We start from the raw sequence: 21,794 nt of genomic DNA on the forward strand, positions 1-21,794 counted from the left end.
ATATTAAAAAATCCCAAAAATCAGATTTTGAATAATTAAATTTTGCAAGGGAAAAAAGGGGTGCGCATAATTGGTGAATCACCCTGTGTACAACTTATTTAGGTAATATGTATGTAATACACCTACATTTAATAAATATCATAACATTTTTTTATATATTCATCAGTACTTACATAATTATTTTCACAAAAATTCATATAAATACATAATATAATATCCATATTATGATATAGGTACCTAAATATCGTTTCTGTCTTTAATTCAGCGTTTTACAATGATCAGAAATAACAATGAGTTAAAAAAAAATTGGCATGTATAAAGGTATCGTGGTATAAAATATTCGTGTGTACCTATTGGTATAATAATGTACACGATATGCTGGTTTTTAAAACCACTCGACTCTGCTCTTATCTGCGCTCTTACGCGTTTTAATTTTTTTTTGTGACCATGTACCTACCATATAATATAATATATTATTATATCTATACCTACTCTTTTTCTTATCACAGTCTTTGACGCAACGTCACGGAAACGCGACCGTCGGCGGATTGTCATCACACGGCTGATCGGTTTGATCTTTCGTTTTCGTATTTCCGGATTTTCTGGGTAGGAAATAGACGATAAAGAAAATAAAATCACAAAATATTGTAGTATACATTGGCGAAATAAAATTATAAAATATATAAATAATAATATATTAGGTACACACTACACGTATTTATTATAGTCGTCGACTGCTGCAGTTGTAGTCGACACGAGTAATCAATGCTTTCCGTCACGCCGCGCACCGTCGACGATAATGGCATCGACATATAAGCTGGAGTACTTCTTGTTATATTATTATTTTTTTTTATTTTTTATTACATAACCTCGGGTGCGTGCGTTTCGGTGTTTTGAGTTTTTTGTTTTACATCGATAATTAACAATACTTCCATCAGTGCATCTGTTGTAAATACTCTATCGGATCCGGAAACTGAGGGTATACCTACGTCATACTCATATACTATGTGTATAGCCCCTTGTATATTACATAATACGCGCACTCAAGGTGATTTTATCAACGTGAGTTAATTTTTTTATCCAGCAGTTTTCGTATTTTTTCATTATTCGAAACGTCTAAACTAATTTTTTTCATAGAGGATTTTTACTATTATGTATAATCGTCTATGGTTTTGTTAATAAAGATAAATTAATTATATGACGAAAACAATAAGGGACTAGATACCCCACATTAGATACCCCACTAGATAAACACATTTAAGCTCCATATAAACTTATCCACTAGATATAGTATAAGTTAAAATGCAATTGTAATCGATGTAATAAACTCTAGCTTCAATATATTTTATATATTATTTTGTATAATATATATATGTATGTATGTTAGAAAGAGAATAAACTAAACTGGGAGAAATATTCGAAGAAGTGATTTACATATTTAATAATATATCAGACCATTTCATGCCAAGCTCTCTAACAGTTTCTAAGAAAACAAATTATTAAAATTATTATTGTTTATTTAAATTATTTAATATAATATTGGTAGGTAGGTATATTTAAAAAAATGCACCTAATACATAATTAATGAATGGTGGTCAGTTTATCATAAATAAAGTTGTAGGTTCAAGAAATAAAATCTCCCAATAAGTCCTCACATATTATATAGATTGCAACAGGACTATTCTAACAAATTTTCTTTACAAATGTTACCACATTTATGTATATTTATACAAAATTCCTATATATTAATATAATGTATTATATATACTATTCAAGACGTGATGATTTGAAAACAATACAATTTTAAAATATTGAAGTGAATGACTACTTACACGAAACATTTTTATTTTTAATCTATATACATTATACATTTATATAGATATAATATATTATGATATATTGATATGTATAGTATTCTGAAAACCAATGCAAATATCTTAAACGTCAAAAATGTCACTGGGTATATTATGTACTTAGTATGATATATATATTATAATGGTATGTACATATAAAAAAATTTATTTTTAAAAAACGCTGTTCTGTGAATCGTCTTTATCCATTTCGCATTGTTCGGACGCCTGCAGCACATTATCGCTTACATATAACGTTTTTTTGCGGGCGTGTTCGTTTAAATTTAAAAAAAAAATAAAATTCTCCTTTTTCTCTCAGTCGCTTTTCACATTCAGATAAATACACGCGAATACTAGCTGTTGTACTATGTAAAACCGTTTCGACGACAGCGAAAAAGGCGCATGTCCTTAATACAGCTGATCAGCGATAAATTAAGTGCGCCGACCGTCAAGTAGCACTTTCGGATTTTCATCGTCTTGTTATACCACGCTCCGAATAGCTTTTATTATTACGAGTGGTGCGTTCGTCGACGGTTTTTTATACGGTTTTTATGCCTAATAATATATTACATCAACTACCGTCGTGTATTTCTCTACACACGCGTATATATGCGCGTATTATAATAAATACGGTGGTAGCAGGTTTATTTTTTGTCGTCCTGTGCATTTTTTCCAGCATAACGTTTCTGTCGTGTGTAACCAATTTGCGTAAAACTTTTACGTACAATATTCCAAAAACACGAATTTAACGGAATTGAATCGAGGCACGCGATTCTATTTTAGGCCTGCAGGTTGGACACCGAGCGACAGGTTTTTTTTACATTAGACCGTGTTAATTTAATTGCATTCGGCCGACTGTCAAAACGTTATACGAATGTCATCGGTTCGTTTCTGTCAATTATTCCCAGTGGTTCAAAAATAAAAAATATGTACATATACATCTATAGAATCTTCCTTAGTTATACTTCGACGCCACAAAACCCCCATAAACAACTGAAAGAAACCCTCAAAGGCTCGAAACGAGACATCAAACTTGACCATTTCTCTCTCTCTTTCTCCCTGAAATCCAACCCTGGGCAATCGCTTCTATAATTCAGCTTCTATTACTTCAGAATTCAGGAATTTAATAATGTTCTTTAATACAACGCAAACAAGGTTCATGATGTAATATTTTAAAAAACAGAAATGCTAATTGTACAATTGTTTAATTCAGTCGGCAGGAATGTATTCGAAATGGCGTTTTATTTCGTTTCTCGTGCCCGTCACACGATAACAATGATTGTATTTAAAAGTTTTATGTTTGCGATTATTATCGTCGTCGCCGCGTCTACAAATACTGCAATCCGGCTAGTATTTTTTTAAAAAACTCTAAAAACGTGCCGACGGTTTTCTTTTTTGTTATTTTATACTCGAAAACAATACGAATCTCATCGATCACTTGACACTGATTAACAATACAGGTCCAGGTAAAATGTTATTTACGTCGGAACCCCGACGGCGTGGTATACTATAGCCATAGCCACACAGGTGTGTAATAATTCGACTATCCAGGATAGGATAGGACTAACTAGGATTCGATTTTTGTCAGCGTTTTTTTGTACGAGGTCCGTCGGATAACGTCACCTAACGTTTCGCGTTTAAATAACATACAACGCGTCGCGACAGCCAGTTCGGTCCGAATTTAGTTTATATAGTAAAATTGTATCGCATGCGCAGTGTACGGATGATAATACTAACGAAAAGAATCGAAAAACAGGTAGGTATCGTGCGTGGTGTATATTAAGATTTATAATAATATATTACATGTACTTACGTGAATCCGTACTAAAGACTATACAGGGTGTCGCACCGTATAATATCAGTCCTCGTACACACCCGCCTCTTGCTCAAACTAAGACGTACACAATATAATATAACTACCTATATACCTATAATAAACAGTATTTGAGAAGACTCGATTTAAATTAGTAACTTGTTAAATTTTTAAAACATTTACACAAATTAACTCCTAATAGTTATTAATAAGCTTTATATAATATACATTATGTCTATTATCAAAAAATGTGAAAAAAAAATGTTTTTGTTTTGTCATGTATCAAACAAATGTTAAATAGAAACAATTACTCATGTAATCGACTGGTGGAGGGAGGATCGAGGATGTCAACATATTGATCAACACCCTGTATAATATATATTGTACTTATATGCGTTTACCTCGTCTTATGGGTATATAGAGTCGCACGCATGGGGACCAGCCGTCATAAAAATGTGTGTAAAAAACGACGAAAAAACAGACTTATATGTTTTTATAGTTGTGTATATTATGCGGAGAAGGAGCAGGACACGGCGATATTGTCGTACGGCAACGAGTTAATCAACCGAAACGTTGTCGCGAGCAAGCCGGGCGGAAGAACCCGATAAAACGAGCGATGAAGAAGAGGAGAAAACAATTTTGTACACACGACAAATCTATGGCACAGGCGGGCTCGTACCGCGCGAAAAGAGGAAGAGACGTTTTTATTTTTTATACGCTCATATACGTCGTCTTATTTTTGTTAAGCTTTTCTTATACTGCCTCCGGTATACGACGATGATTATGACACACTGCATTCGTGCAATTCGATACTCTAAAATAATAATAATAATAATGAGCGCGGACGGACGGACCGGAATCGGGTTTCGAATACGTTTTACGCCGTCGTAAATAATTGTACGACGGATATAAATTATATCCAAGAGCGGCGGAGTATGTAAATATACTCCACATTACGGTGTGTTTTATCACGTTTGCGTTCTCGCCGTGCAGCTCTGTCATCGTAGAGACGATGTGTACAGACGAAAATATATTATATGATATTATTTCGTTGATCGTTTCGTCCGATTCGCGCGACAGCCAACTACGCATCTAATACGCCATGGAGGCAGCTGTAATATCATGAAATATCGTCTTTTAACACGGCAAGAGAGATTCATAAATTGCGGAGACTTTTCACGTACGGGCGTATATTACCTATATAGTATTTACCACACGCGATCCCCAAAATGTGTGTCGTTCCGTCGTCATCGCGTCTGCAGTGATCTGAATCCGAAATACGATTTTTATAATATAATATTTACTAATGAATATTATTAAGTGTATAATCGCGTTTAACACCTGATTGATATATCCTCCCCACGCCAATATGGCACCGTCTGCTTGCTAGACGATATATTATTATATTATTGTTTATCGTTTTACAAACAAAGCGGTGCTGTACAATATATTGTAATGATATCGTGTATTCAGTATTGGTAGGCTTGACGAGAAGAGGTAAAAGAGGAATTTGCCTGCATTTTTAAGAGGTCCCCGAAATTTTGGATTGCTCTAAAGAAACAATTCAAAATAAGAATTTGATAAGTATTCTACTCGACTTAACCTGACAAAGCCAATGGGTGGTCAAAAATAGTGGGGCCCCCAAAGTATTACTTCCGGGCCCAGGTTTCTCTCTCCACGGCCCTTTGTATATAGGTTAGTGGGTTGTAGGTTGTACCTATCTACATGGCGTACGCGTATTATTTAAGTCCGTTAACGTTTTTCCGATATAATGTTTATAACACTCACTATGTTCTAGTTTGTTCCGAAAACTTTATATACTGTATGTCGTGTACACTTTGTTGCGGTAAGTTTGGGGGAGGAACGAAAATCGTGTAAAAAGTTTTTATCACCAGTCACCACGTGTGCAGCTGCAGTAGACATGGTAGATGCTCAATAATATAATACACAGTGTGCGTTTCTTTTTATACGTATATAACACAGTCACTTTTCCTACGTTTTACTTGAACATATTTCATTCACAACGAGTGTTACTAGGTTTTTCGATTTTTTTAACTTTTACCTAATCAATGCTACCCAATTACTGGACATTGTTCCTAAAACGATATTTTTACGTTGGTGAAAACTTAATTTTGAATAATTTAAGCGCCTCTTAATATTGTAGGTACCGTGTAATATGTATGTGGTGTACCTACCTATATATTATTATTACACTATTTTTTTTTCTTCACAAATTAAATGTTGTATTATAATAATATTATGTTATACTGCTGTGGGCAAGTCTTCATAAAAATTAAATTATTATTATTCAATCATGGTATATAGTCACTGCAGTTACTTGGGCAGCCTGGACTGGTGTCTATATATATAATATATATAAATTATATGTGCATAATACAATATTATATTTAAGTCGGTGGGCGCAGCTACATATAGAGGGATGGGTGGGCAGTGGATGTCGAACGACTGACCGTTGATTACATATTAGTACACATACTTAACCTTGGGTTGATGCGGTGTGTCTGGCCCCGGTTTCTCCGCCACCACCACCGACACTGCAACTGACTACCCGATCGGCCGTTGTGCCATATAATAATAATAAGTACCTGCCTACCAGATAATATGTATAGCTAAGAACGAGTGTCTATTATATTGTATTATTCACTGTATGTCTACATACAGAGTGTAACAAATAGGCCTTACAAGTACAAATAAACATTGATACTAGTTAAACGTATGACAAAAATCATGAAAATTGTATGGATAATAAATAATATACTTATATCAGTAAATTCCAAAAAGAATATTTTGAAAAAAGTTATTAGGTTTTAAATAAGTTTACTCCAAAAAAATATTGGCATTTAAAAAATAAACTACTTGTTTTAACTTTTAATTAAACGTTATAACATTAAAATTGTCTACTTATACATTTGAAAGTTGGCTATTTTAATTTTTCTGAAAAAAATGTAATTAAACTTTAAAGTCTTTATATGTTAAACCTTGTACAATATCTACGTATTTTATTATAAAAAATTAAAAAATACAAATAATATTACAATATTATTATATTATGCTCTCTCGGCTGTCTGTAAATTGTAAGTAATAGGTAGGTACACGCATGCATGACTCATTACGCATCGTCGTGTCGCCGGACGCATAAGACACGTGTGGCGCGTCGTAGTTTGTGTGCTCAGTGTGTAAAAAAATAATAATACTCTACCTACCGTAGAGTGTTCCGTTCAACAATTTTATTATTGTTGTTACACTTATTTCCACTGTGGGTTTTCGTATATACGCACACACGCGATCGCGGTGACTGCCACCATGTAATTATCAACATATTATTATTATTAAATTATATTATAATTTGTAGTATCGTACCTATATACATGGTACGATATACACTTCTGCGAGAAACGATGATGGGTGATCAGCAGCTGTCCGGTGGCAATCGCGGATTTCCGCGGACTGCGCAGCTAGTCGAGTGTACGCGGTCGTTATAATACTATATTAGTTTTTGACGTTTTCGTCGTCAATATGGCAGTGTGCAATATAATATAATACTTAAAACACACTTGCGTATTATATAATGATATAATATATATATATATATATATATTGCAGGTAAATAATAATAATATAATATATTATGTTTTTCGTGCGGGTATACTAAAAAACACTCGCGGGAAGGACACGAAACGCAACGACATAAATATTCATTTGTCGACAGCACACACACACACACACACACACACACACACACACACACACGCACGCACACACACACACACACACACGCAGGCAAACACACACTCGTTCGTCGGTCTAACGAAAACATATATTATTATAATAAATATTAATGCAAGACGAAAAAGATAATAAAATAATATAACAACGTAACGCGTATTTGACACGACCCGTTTGCATGCAGATATATTGGTAAGTGTCCAAGTACAGTACGTACTTAAGTATGATATAATAATAAATATTTTTGTATAAGTTAAATGTAAAGAGAAAAAAAAATCCGTTTCCAGAAGAAAATTGCGACCGAGTGGTAACAGTGAGACGTAACTCAATAGTTTTTGTACGACCTAACATTATATCCCCGTTGTGTCAATTAATTACCAGTACATGGTTATCAAAATATAAAGATTAACAACAAATTATTTTTAAATTGTATAATATTATGGAATTATAGTCTACTGCGTTTTATTAAAATGCGGTTGAAACCCGAGAATTTAGCATGCTAAAGCTGAGTGAGCTTTTCTGACTTATTTATAATATATCTGACCGACCATCATATGACCAACCGAAAATCGACTTGAAACAATTGTGCACACACCTCATAATTATAACTTATAACCACCCTATGTGCTAAACTCAACCGCAAAGATGTGAAACATTCTACGCATTTCTGTTCTGAAGCGTAAATAATTATTGAACACATTCAAGTTTGTCGAGACCTCACTTCGGGACACGTCGAGTCATAAAACCGCGATATAATGTCAGTTTGCAGAGGAAAACCTACTGTCTGACACATTTCACCTCCACGTCCGTGCAGCCATTCGACTCTCGATCAAAAATCTTTTTCGCTCCGTCATTTGCGAGTAACTCCATATGTTTGATGCGTCGCTCGTGATGTGCGTGGCTGGCGTCGATCGCCGAGCTCCACTGTAGTGCCAACGCCCAACAATATTTCGAGCGACGCTTCGATGTAGTCAACGCCAAGTTGTATTGTATTGTATACAATAAAAAAAATAATGCAGGACATGTTGATTAACGGTGGTATATTAACTTATATTAAACGGAACATCGATTTCAAACGATACTGCGCAGTCGCCTGCTGTATTATCGTTAATCGTACAACACTCGTGTTCCGGTTTCCGTGTTTTTTTTTTCCATTTCATACTTCCGGCGCATCGTTTGAAATCGATTTCAGATATATCCGCCATCGGCCACATCTCGTCGGCGCAGTATCACAACGGTGGTCTGATATATCAGGTTCCGATGATCGGGTTCACACCAAATACCGTGCAAGAGTTAAATATTATAATAGGTATTCAACTTGTATTGTAGGTAACGCGTGTTACCAACATGAATATACCGCGGGAAACGATGATGTGTAAGCCTAAGTCGAATAATATACAAAATATTATGATAATAACTCATTGTCGACAACTTATTATAGTATATTATTATTTGTAATAATAATAATAATTATATAATATTATAATGGATATAAAACTGTTTGTCGACCATATAATATCTGAGAGGCTATTATTACTATTCATCTACGCGGGGCCTCTAAAATACGTTTGCACCTAGGCCTCAAAATATTATAATCTCGACACTGCCTAGTATTCCTGTGTAATAGGTAATTATAGCTGACGTTGTAAATACTGCACGGCGGTTCATCGCGTTGTAGGGTACCTCTTATACAACATGTGTACATCATAATAATATAAATTATAATAATATAGATTTAAATGTTTATAATTCGAAAACTCGTGCGATACGGCGATAATATTATATACGTCATACACGCATACAAAAACTGAAATACAAAATATTATATTCTGATATATAGGGTTGAAAAAAATCTCACCACTCCTCCGTGGCCAACCACTTGGAGTTTTAACTCTAAACAACCTATTTTTCGTAACTGAAATATCACACACAATTGTCAGCAATACCAATACGACACACGTTTATAAGAAAAAAACGAATTCAATGTTACAAATAGAAATTAATAATGACCGACAAAATTATCGATAGTTAGTGATAAGCTATAACAAAAATTGTCGGTGGGAAACATTAATTAACATTATTCATGAACAATAATACTGTGGTCACCTAACCGGGGAGATCATTTTAAAATACATTTCTGTCCGTCAATCAAATAATCAACTCAATTATAGATTTATCATTTGTCAAAGCAATATTGTTTTTTTTACTGGAAAATATGTTTAGGAAAAGACAAAAGGTTAACATAAATTATAAAAGTTTAATTTGGGAACGATTGGCCCGAAACACTTTATCTCGAAACATCGGAAGTCGGGACGTAATCTATAATATTCAATACCACGTAACCTTATTATGTCCGGGTCCCCTATACTCTTCCGGTCATGAACAAGTTTTGCAAAACTGCGAAACCTAACAGTATAGGCTATAGGACTTGGTGCAGTAGTGATGAGATAATATTATAGTTCCGTCGGTCGTCGTGGGATTATATTTGATCTCCCATTAACGACCTACCATCCATTTTTAGACAACACGCACGTGCGATATTATTTTATTAATCAATTATTGTATAGGACTTTGTGTTCGCAATAAAATTCAGTTTTCGCACAAAAAACAATTTAACAATATTGTGTAACACCTTCACCAAGTTAAATATTATATTAAAATAAATAAAGAATATTCCAGTTTACTTTTTTAACACTATTATTTTGGTATTGTATGATATACAATTGCAGTACGTATAATTATTATATATTATAATTAAAAGTAATTATCTCACGAATGTCGAACACCCGCGGTGATGATGCACAGCTGTATATAATATATTATTATAATTGTTTATTTATTCGTACCTAACGTTCGTATGGTGCATCGCATGGTCTGACGATAATTATAATGTGTTCTGTTTCTTTCGTTTACAGCGTGAGTGGTTGCAGAGGGATGTGGACAGAGAGAGAAGACTGCGCTTGGACACAGAGGCGAGACTCAAGGGTTCCAGTTCCGAGGCAGACAGATGCCGCGTCAAGCTGTCTACTCTGCAAAAAGACTTCACCAAGTGAGTTTTTTTTATTTGCATTATTATTATAAGCATCGCTGTCATCGTGTTGATTTTCGCCGACGATCCCCCCCCCCCTACACAGCTTATACCGTGGTGACTTGACTTTGTATAGTAAGCTTCTCCGAGTAAGAGCGAAAGTCGGCGCACTTCAAACCGACAATCGCTTTGACCGTTATAATACGGTACCCGTTACGACTTGTATGCACGTCTATGTGAACATAATACAATTTGTGAATGTATAATGTATAGAGTGTTGGACGTTGGTTTACTACTATTATTATTATTGTAACCGCTCGATTCCTTTGCCCGTTATCCGCGTCTGGTTTGTAATTTCGCATAATAATTTATCGTGATAGATTCCCGAGATGGAGACAGTTGAGGTAATATTATATGCGTATAATTATAATAATAATAATAATAACTATTGGCCATTATTGTAGCCTATGATAATTAAGGGCAATAAAAAATATATATATAATAATGTTATTTTTTTACAAGCTGATAATAACAACAGATGTATGCGCGTTTTCACGACGACGTAAATTTCATATTTTATTTTAGCACCATTCACGTGGACTCTGTCGCCTCCGAAACAATTATTGACACTATATCCGCATATTATAATAATATAATAAGAAAGATTACTTTTCATTATATTTTTTTGTTCGAATGTTAACTTGAAGTGCCTATACAACAACACACTTATGTATTTTATTTTGATAATAATTTTAAGTTTATGAATATTATTATAATTTATCACGCCCATTCTCGTAAATTTTTTATTCCGTTCGGGGCTATAATGCTGTCTGTCTCGATTTTATTTTTTTCTTTAGTCCTCACGACTTTTTACCGCACTTTGAAAATTATACGGTAGGTACCGTTTTTTCCCGTACTTACCCCGATGTCAGTAACGAAGATTTTCCTCCGGGATCCGAGTGTCGCGCGTATTATGTACCTATAACATTAAAGTATCATCGTATCGTCGCCGTCACTTTATCAGGATTTAGGAAAATGCCGAGAAAGCGGGATTTGAAAACGCTCGCAGAGAAACGCATTTGTGCGTGTGTGTGTGTGTGGCAGATTTTTCTGGCTCCTTTTACTAACAATTATTGATGGTACGGGGGGGGGGGGGGTCCCCAGTTTTCCTGGCCGCCGAGAATATCAACGCGCGGCTGCGGCGGCAGGCACAAAGCCAATCGCGTAACCCGCATCGGACAGCTAATAAATCGGTCTTTCTCCCGTATATACACTACAACCAACGGCTAGTTGCTTTTACAGCCTTTTGCGCCCTTTCATAGTACGCAGACGTTATAATTATCGGGAGACCTTAATCCCGGGGACGAGTGGGGACGGTGTCGGAAAGGCGTGAAAAACAAGCGAAAAAAAATATATATATCTAAAAGAGATCATGTACTTAAGCCATCTACCGCTACCATCACTGTTTCACTTTATTTATATAATATATACCACTCTGCCGGGTATACCAAGGACAGTGCGCAGTTTCTGTGGAAAATCCTTTAAACCGCTCCTCTGTCGTCTATATTTTCTTTTCGCCTTTATCTCTTTTATCTACCTACCTATATATAATATACGTATTATGTATAAACAGTTTGAAAACCGTCTGACAATTTACATATAATTATCGCCCTGCACCAACCCCAGTGGGTGGTTATCTACTTTCCGAAACAAACGCACACACATACACACCCACAAATATATATTAAATGTACGAAAATAATAAATAAGCATGTATACTGTTTTGGTAGATAGTGCCAAGTTATATATACATACAATACCATCGCGGTGCAAATACTATTATAAAGATTTTTTGAACTCACATTTTCGCCAAATGTTTAATTAGAATACATATCCGGTATTTTAAATATGTAGGTATTAGTGGTTTAGAAGACAATGATTACATTTTATAATTATATAATATGCTCGTGAGCGTACAAATAATCGGGAGATTTGATTATACATATTACAGTTTTCGTGTACAATGATATAATTATATCAAGGCTTTGCACCCGTTTAGCCCATATAGCTCAAACCCTTAAAAAATCCTTAAAAATTATCAAAACCGTAAACCCATAAAACACTATTGATTTTGATGACGTATAACCCGAAACACCCAAAACCGAAATTAAATTCGGGTTTTAACCCATAACCCGTATAAAAAAAATATTATATTTTCAAGTGACATATGAATTTGTATGTATATTTCATGGAGAATTCAGTTTTTCATAATTGGGAATACTGGTTATATGTGACAAGTGTGATACAACTGATAAATTGTTTTGATTGTTTTGAATTGTGTTATTTTTAAATTTTTAATATAATATTATTATGTCCGTAGTGAAAATTGTCTTGTGTATGTTTTTTCTTTATTACTATTTAATACTTTGTCGTTAAATCATTTAATATTTAATATTATACAATTTTAAATTATATTAAATTTAATTATATTACGTGTGTCACTACTGTATTAGACATTAGTACTGAAAAGTTGATTGTATAACTTTATACTTTGCTTAATCAAATTTAACACTTTACGCACAACAAAATTGATATTATATTACTCGATTTTAAATAACCCATAACTCGAATAAATAAACTGGCTAAACAAAACCCATATTCTTTAAAATTAAGAAAACCTGAAACCACAACCTCTATTTTTATTTGAAGCACCCGAAATCATAACCCGAATAAATCGTTTGGGTGCAAAGCCTTGAATTATATCGACCGAAAATCGAATTAATTTATATTAATGATATAATATATTTAAATTTATAAACTTAATGTAAAATATTATAAGTGTTTTACTTGGAAATTCTATAGTTCATATAAGTGAAACAATATAGTATACGTTACACCGCACAATATGTCAGTTGTAATGACACTTCCAACTATATAATATTATACTACCTATAATACAATTTCTTTTTTTTTTTATATAATAAATAGACAATCTGTAAATGATTTTGTTTTACAATATGCGTGCCTATATGGGTGGATAGTGCGATTAACATGAATTGGCTGATAAGAAGTAGTGACACTTTTATAGCTTAATATTATACTAAGGAAAATACTTAGGAAAATTATAATAATAAATTAGGGAACGGATTTTACTGTAACGAAAAACTGAGATATATGCCCTACTTATATTTTATTGAAATAAGTAAGAAAAATCAAAATATGTATAGAAATACGTGTTGTCTAAGAATTTTAATATTTTACGACTTCTAGCCATGATAAATTAATTTAATCATATTAAACAAATTAGTTAGTTTTATGATTGCAATTATCCAATTTGCTATACAATTGAATAGGCTCAAGACTAAGTTTACCAACAATATTGTGTAGAACTTTACCCATCACCTCTTTATTTTGTCGATGTTTGGCGTAGTAGAAATATGTCGACTTAATTGAAAGCGCTGACCTATGGAATATTATGATGATGGGTTCTAACTATTATGTCTTATATTTCATTACTGTTGTTTTATTAGTTGGTGCTCATAATTTCTCGCCAATATAAATAGGTACTTGCTATATGCACGTGCTTCGAGTCGCGATCGCCGTACGGTGTATTTTATTTGCAGGACGACCGCAATTATACGTGGGAAAAAACAAACAAATACGTAGGTACATGTACAAACTGTGAAATCTCAATTAAAACGGTACGACCAACGCAGAAGACCATAAATCGTGAGGTTTTTCACCTCCGTCGCGCGTGGTGTATGCTTATGTACAATATGAGCACCCGTAAACTCGTCGTAAAATGCATACAATGGCCTTACGCTTGTGTGTGTGTGTGTGTGTGTGTGTGTGTGTGTGTGTGGTTCTTGCTCGCGTGAAACGGAACGCGAAATATTCTGGAAGCACTCCCCCGCGACTACCATCATCATCATCCCACCTGCCTTCCTGCTCGCCCTTCGTCATGTATATAATATAATATAACACCACGCAGCCTTGAATATTAATTATGCCGGAGACTTTTTTCCTAGCCTTTGCACACCCCAATATATATATATATATATATATATTGTTGTGTGTGAACACCGAAAATATATACGTATATAATATAGGTATGCATAGGTACTACGCAAGCGGGCGTGCAGAAAAGGTCCTCTCTCTGCAGAGTGCGCACGGGTCATTTATCGCGAATGGGGAGAAAACAAACTCGCCGGCGTCGGACCGCTGCTGCTTCAGCCACGACTACGACGACGCTTATCCACCGGAAAATCGGAATTGTTTGAGTTCCGGTAGGGGGGTGGAGGTGGTGGCGGTAGGTGGTGTGTTTTGGGTGGGTGGAGGGTGGTGGATGATCGTCGTATATACGCTCGCTAGTCGCTATATATATATATATATATACACGCCCGGCATGCCATAATGTATATACGTATTTATATTATTTAGGGGAAGGTGAATTATATCGAGAGAGGTATAAAACGCAGCCCACACGCGCGTGCAATATATATAAAATATATACACACATAAGGACCAGAGGCCGTGTCAGCGTTAAATCTCACGTCGTTAGAAAGGTGCAGCGCGCGTGCGAGCGTATATGTATATATAATAAAAATAATATAATAATAATGTCACCGGGTCTGCTGTAGACGTCCCTATGCATCCGCGTGAAGTATATAATATATTATAGATACCTATATGTTTAAAAGTGAAATACCGGGCCAAAATATACATTATACGAGGTTCGAAAATAGAAAAGACCCGCAAAGGGACCCGCGATGCCACGACATGCGATGCCCCTCCCGAGCGACTAATATATGTATACACGGTGTATAGTCTATATATATATTATATAGTCGGATTTGGCCACGAATTACCCCGTTCCCCTCCCACTGTATACATTATACGTGAGTACGCGACGCGTAAATATTATTCTTTAACGACGTCGTCGAAGACAACGGCGATCTATATAATAATAAACAACAGATTTTCGACGGTACCTATATCAATTTATTATTTTCACATATGCTAACGGTTGTTTAAATTTATCCATTTTCACATCACTATATTACTATATGTTATTGTACCTATAGATACTTTATCAACTGATCGAATTTTAGCAATCAACTATCTGCTCGGCGCCCCGAACTAAAAATCTTCGATTATAAGAATTCAACAGAAATTTGTAACTTCAGTCGACCTATTACTTCTCAAACCGATTTTTTGATATTCGTGGTGGTGTTGCAGGACAGTGTAGCGTGATTATATATTTATGTTACGAATACTATGAATGTCGTGTCACAATAGTTATTACACGATAAATTTCTCAAGTGCGGAGGTATATATATGTATAGATATATACATTTCAACTTCCGCAGGACTGATGGACGTATTTTATACATTATGTATTTTACAAGCGTCCCTTTTCCACCGCCCTTTTACCCACTAAGATTCGCACACTATAAAGGCCTAGAGCAGTTTTATATACGCGTTCTATATCCGTGGTCGAGCACGACGTTATGTGTATAGGTATATTGTGTGTTTACTGTTTAGTGCGTGCTATTCGCTCGTATACGGGTCAGCGTACTCGTTCACGCTTTTAGTTACACACTGCACATACATAGGTACTTGATGCAATATTTCTACCCCTCAGCTGCGAGTTTATCGCGGTGCCTACAACGACGTCATCCCCGGGATTAATTGGGCGGATTGTTATATATGTACTTACCTACGTACTCGTCGCGGATAGGTCGTACGTCCGTTTTCCATCAGCCGACGGGCGGTATGAGAGTTTAGCGGTGAAGGAGGGGGGGGGTGGCAGAGAGAGGTGTAGGGGTATAGTCTTGATGTCGTTATTTGGGCTCGTAAGTCGTGTGTGCACTGCGAAACACGTATTGTTTTATTGCGTTTTTTCACGACCACCTCGGAGAATACGATTTCTGAGGGTTAAAAGTTTTCGGGGACGATGATAATATAAATAATATGAAGGGAACCGAACGCATGTATAGGTATATGAACCATTGCGTGGCATGCCAGTGTGTGGCGTGTTTTCCAAAATGCACGTGAAAAACACTAAAGAGCTGATGTACATGCCATAATATATACCTATATATATATATATTATAGTATAGGAAGTCTATGTGTAATGTAAAAGTCGTTTGTTATAATATCATAATATTATACTTTACGAGCGCGGTTTTTTTTCGTGAGGAAATGCAGCAAGCTAGCACACGCGGTGGCAGATGATGATGATATCGCGGTGTATGCGACGAGTTTTCAGTACTAATTATACTATCTAAGTGTAATATAATATATTATAAGTATATTATGTAACATAAATTAAACAAATGTGTTATGCGTATAACGACAGGCGAAACGTGTAATCGCTATTATACTGAAGTTATGCATATTGTACGTAAACAGTAAACGTGTCCGTGGGGGTGGAACGTCTGTTCCAAAGTCCTTCAAAGAATTTCACACCACGGAAAACTACATATTATTAGCATAAATATTGTATATACTTATTATACCTTCTACCGACTGGTTGTAACTTGTAATGTGCGTACTCGCGGTCTATAATCGACAATATTTTAAACAATTAAACAAGCGCGATTTCTTTTATAAGCACTGGTTTTATGCATAATACATTATAATTCATAGAAATCGTTGTTTTAAGATATATACCTCGCAAGTATAATATGTAGAAAAATAGAACACTTGAAAAAAATGAGGATTATTTTAGATGTCAATAATATAGAATCGATTAGTGAAAATGCTTAGCATATTATCATAGACTTATAGAAATAGACAAAATATAATATATTAGGTATGATAACCGTGAAAGATTGTTACGAGGATCCTAATATAATCAAAGTGTCACTCCTATTGGCTGTCCTCGAAACAGTCCTTCCATTTGTCTCACTCTTATATGATAAAACTCAGGCTATCTCTCTTAATCTGTTTGGCATGGCCAGTCCTCTGGGAAAATGTTCCGTCTATTTATATAAGTCTATGCACGTTATACAATAAGGTTGATGTCATAAAGATACCTGGGTTAGAACTTAGAAGTGTCATGCCAATAACCATATTTTAAACTTGTCGCGTTTCCTACTTGCAAAGTCAAATGACTGCAATGTCTTTCAATGGTATTTGGTTATTACCGCTCTCTATATTAAATATTACCTATGCTATTGTATATTATATGACGAACGCGATAAATTGTAGTGGCTCATCCTGATGTAGATAATAATATAATGATGGGAAATGACTAGACAGATAATAATAATATATTATACGTCATAAATTACATCAATTTAAAATCACACTTCTGAAGACAAAAATAAAAATAAATATACAAAGGTTATACGATATCGTTGCCAATATAATATTATATATCACGTGAACGATAACCACTGCAGCAACGACTGCTGTAGTCAGACATGTCGATATGTCATACGGGCTATACGACGTATGCTCAGTGGGGTGTGAGGTTTGTATAGGGGAAGGTGAACGTCACTACATTGGTATAGTCTTTCCCCTTTCGCGAGAACGGGAGCCACTGATTGTGAATTATATATTATATGACTATACCGCTCTGCAGTCTGCGTGCACACACTTCGATACGATTGATTGGACACACTCGCACGCACGTCTGCGTGTGCAAAAAACAATATCACATGATAACATAATAATAATAATAATAATATGATCGCCACATAACAAGGGCGTGCACCGAGCGAACTGACACACAACATACCTATCCACCCGGCAGTATGTGATACTTTACGATGGTAATAGTATTATGCGCAGATCGATGATCAAACACGATGCCGTTGCTTAGAGTATCTACAACGCCAATTTATAACGTCACACGATAATAATCGTACACGTTTATTTTATGGGATAGATACATAGTACAGATAATATGATAGTTTTAATCTAGTGCAGGTGGTTGCGCTTATTTTTATATCGCTCGACGCAATATGATTCGACCCAATTCGTTGTATGTAATCTGTTGATGGTATTAATATAGGTAATAATAATTCACGGCCATATTATATTGCTATGTACATAAGTCGAGTCTTTTTTTTACCACCCATTTATCGGATGTCCGTGGTGAAATTGTACCGAGATTCGAGCATTCTGCAATAAAAGAATTACCGCATGCGTAATTGACGCAAATATCTAAAATGGTTTGGTGGGATTAAAGCCCCTCCCATAGTATTTTTAAAAAATTATATATACCTAGAAGTTAGTATAATACATATATGTACTTACTATTTAATTGGGGCGGGGGACTAATAAGTGCACCAAGACCCCCCCCCCCCCCATAATTTATATAAAAAACTATATAGTTGGTGGCACTAGAGCTGCAGAAAGTTTTGTTCACATGAACAGTAAAGTCACTCGTTTATATGCATTATAATATTATATTATCGGAGCTCTTAACCTACCCATTTAAAAACATCTTAACCACGCACAAATGCCGTGGGCGGGCATCGATCCCATCGCATAATATTTATTTTAATATACGGGTATTAGTGAAAATGTTATATTATTATTATTCATCTATACATGTAATTGCAGTGAGACGAACGGATTATGTTAGTAATAATAAAGCTTGACCTTGCCCCGCGGACAACTGTTCATCTCGTGTACTGCAAAGACACGATCTCTAAATAGTTTTGTTGCGAATCGCGTGTTTTAAAATTAATACTAATTTCGCACAGCCGCACGCACTGCAGTTTACCAGTACCTAAGTTATATATAATATTATAATGGTGATATCGCCAATACTGGTGCAGGTAAACAACACACGATATCTCCGTTTCTGAACCGTTCCCCGTTCATCGTTCAATCATTGACTTTATAGTATATTTGCCTTTATTTGCATTAGTATACTCAGGAATCGTTTGAACATAAACACAGTTGATCTGAATGCGTATTTATATTTGCGAAATCTAATCGAAAACGTTTGCAATCTTAAAAAAAATACATAAATAAAATGTTAAAGATAAAAACGCGATAAATTCGTCCACGAGGAACACATCAAATAGAACGTAGGTATATATTATAATCGATTCGGATTTGTTTACGGTACATAAAATATACATAGGAAAACGTTTGAATAATAATTTACGTTAGTATAAGTAGGTAGGTAGGTATAAAGGCACCTATGGAAAACGATGGAAATGCCGAGAAATTTCGGTCTCGACGAGTTTTCCTGCGTTATAAAATGCCCTGCAACTACCAATTCCTACGAATACCTTGTTTGTAATCTCTGCTAATAACTTGTTTTCATTTAATATTTCTGAAATTTTATTTGGTCAAATAATTATTGAACTATTAATTTAATTTCTAAAATGTTTTACCTGACTTGAAAAAAAAATTTAACCTCACGTTTCTTCAAGTGAAAGATAAAATAGTTAGGTATAGCCATTATACTATAATATAATATATCTATAGAGTTTATTTATGCAAGTATTTATTTTAATAATTTTCATTAAATATAGTCACATGACCTGCAGTTATTAGGAAGCTGGTGGCAAGGGCTGCACGATACTGCAGTGAAACACTCCATACCTACCTATATATTCGGATATCGGATATTCGGATATATTCAGATATATAATATTATTAAATCGCCTCTTATCTCGGGATAACTATATGGGTACACACGGACCGCCGCGCTAGTTGGCTCGTATTTTGATTTTATTGCACAATATAATAAAAATATGCCGCAAATTCGGAATTGATGTGTGCGTGTATACAAAGTTTAGGTACACATATTATTATCGGCCCGATGCTGACGATGGCTGGCCGGAGCTAAATGAGCGTTAACGGAGACAATGGTGCGGAAATGGGGAAGAAGTTTAGCCAGATCATGCCATTTAACCGTCGACTTTCGCCGCTCGGTGAAGTATTTATATACATATATACACCAGCACGCCCACTTGAACTTCGATGGCGCGTTTGGTACCGCCAAAATAATTCAGCTTCCCGGGAAGATGTATAATAATAATATAATATATACGCGAGCGCAATAATAATAATATAATATGGGCTCCGAGAGGACGACAAATTGCCCTCCGAGCCTGTCATAAACATTCGGCGCCCATAATTTAGATATTTTAGACGCGCTACGGCGGTGGAAAGGGTCTTTTATATAGCTGACGGCACTTAGGTCGCCGCCGTTCGTGTCCAGTGGCGAGGGGAGGCGTGGCTGCGGAGAAAGGTTTATATATTTTTCTCCTTAAACAAAACGCCACTCTGATTAATCCTATCGATCTCGCGCCCGCACAAGTCGCGTACTATTATATATTGCTTCTGCAGTTGTCCGTCCGAGTCGCGACCCTCATCCGTCTCCGTCACAAGGTGGCTGTGTGATTCGTCTCGATGTCGTTGTTCTCGCCTCAGATTTTTCGATACCTTGCAAAGATGGATCAAGATAAGGATTTTAGTTTTCTTCCTTCAATTAAGGTTTTTTTTTGATACAAAAATCACGTATTCAGTCTGCAAGTTTGACGGTCATAAAATTAATTTCGTTAAAAGTCGAGATTTTATATTAATTGTATGGTTCAAATTGTTATAAGTATTTAACTATCTAAGTATTAACACTGCTGACCAATACCGTACAATATGCACGTAAATCCACCCTTTTGTAAGGTTATCTGGGTATATAATTTTGGTATTGACAGTTAGGGCAGTTTCCAGTGATGCAAATCGTTTGTAAAAGCAATAACGCATTAGAAAGTAATATAAAACAAACGGGGAAAAAAAGTCACCTGACAATAAAAAATAAAGTACGTTTAGGCGGTGGTTCTTATCCAAATAAAGGCTGATGCGGGTGCCCACCGACATTTATTTTTTTTATTTCCAACGACCTAAACCATTTTTAGCGAACATTTCTCGGTCGGTACGTCCGGATGCGGTGTATAAAAGGAAAAAGGTAAATTCTTGAGAATTTAATAAAACATAATTTCCCTTTTCTGTATACATACATATTATAATACATACTTTATACACGTCATATTTTACCAAGATAAATAAAATAAAATATAAACCAATTTATTACAGAAAATTAGAAGAACAGACTTCAAAGGAGTGCTTTTTCGATTTATAAACGTGTATTATAAAATTGTGTTTAATAATAAAATATAGTCAGAATAATATTTCCCAATGTTTTCGTGTCCGTTGTGGTGGGTTGGTTAATTATTATATTAATTCAAACGTATTTTTGAAATTCCATTAAATAGGATTTAAAACATTTAAACTTTTTACGCTTTTACAGAGACGCGTACAAACAAACATTAAATATAATTCATAAGGTTTATAAAAACTCACCACTTTTTTCCATTCCCATCCA

General features: G+C 35.0%; 1 protein-coding gene across 3 annotated transcripts in view; it reads left to right on the forward strand.

Moving 5' to 3' along the window:
• The window catches only part of LOC100570812, a 244,928-nt gene that overhangs the window by 148,476 nt on the left and 74,658 nt on the right, over positions 1-21,794 (forward strand). For all 3 annotated transcript variants that reach the window (XM_003242601.4, XM_003242600.4, XM_008182083.3), the window contains one exon: positions 10,326-10,459. In XM_003242601.4, the coding sequence (XP_003242649.1) occupies positions 10,326-10,459 (134 nt within the window). The remainder of the gene's footprint in view (positions 1-10,325; positions 10,460-21,794) is intronic.

This window comes from Acyrthosiphon pisum, chromosome A1 (genome assembly GCF_005508785.2).
Source record: "Acyrthosiphon pisum isolate AL4f chromosome A1, pea_aphid_22Mar2018_4r6ur, whole genome shotgun sequence".
Taxonomy (NCBI): Eukaryota; Metazoa; Arthropoda; class Insecta; order Hemiptera; family Aphididae; genus Acyrthosiphon; species Acyrthosiphon pisum.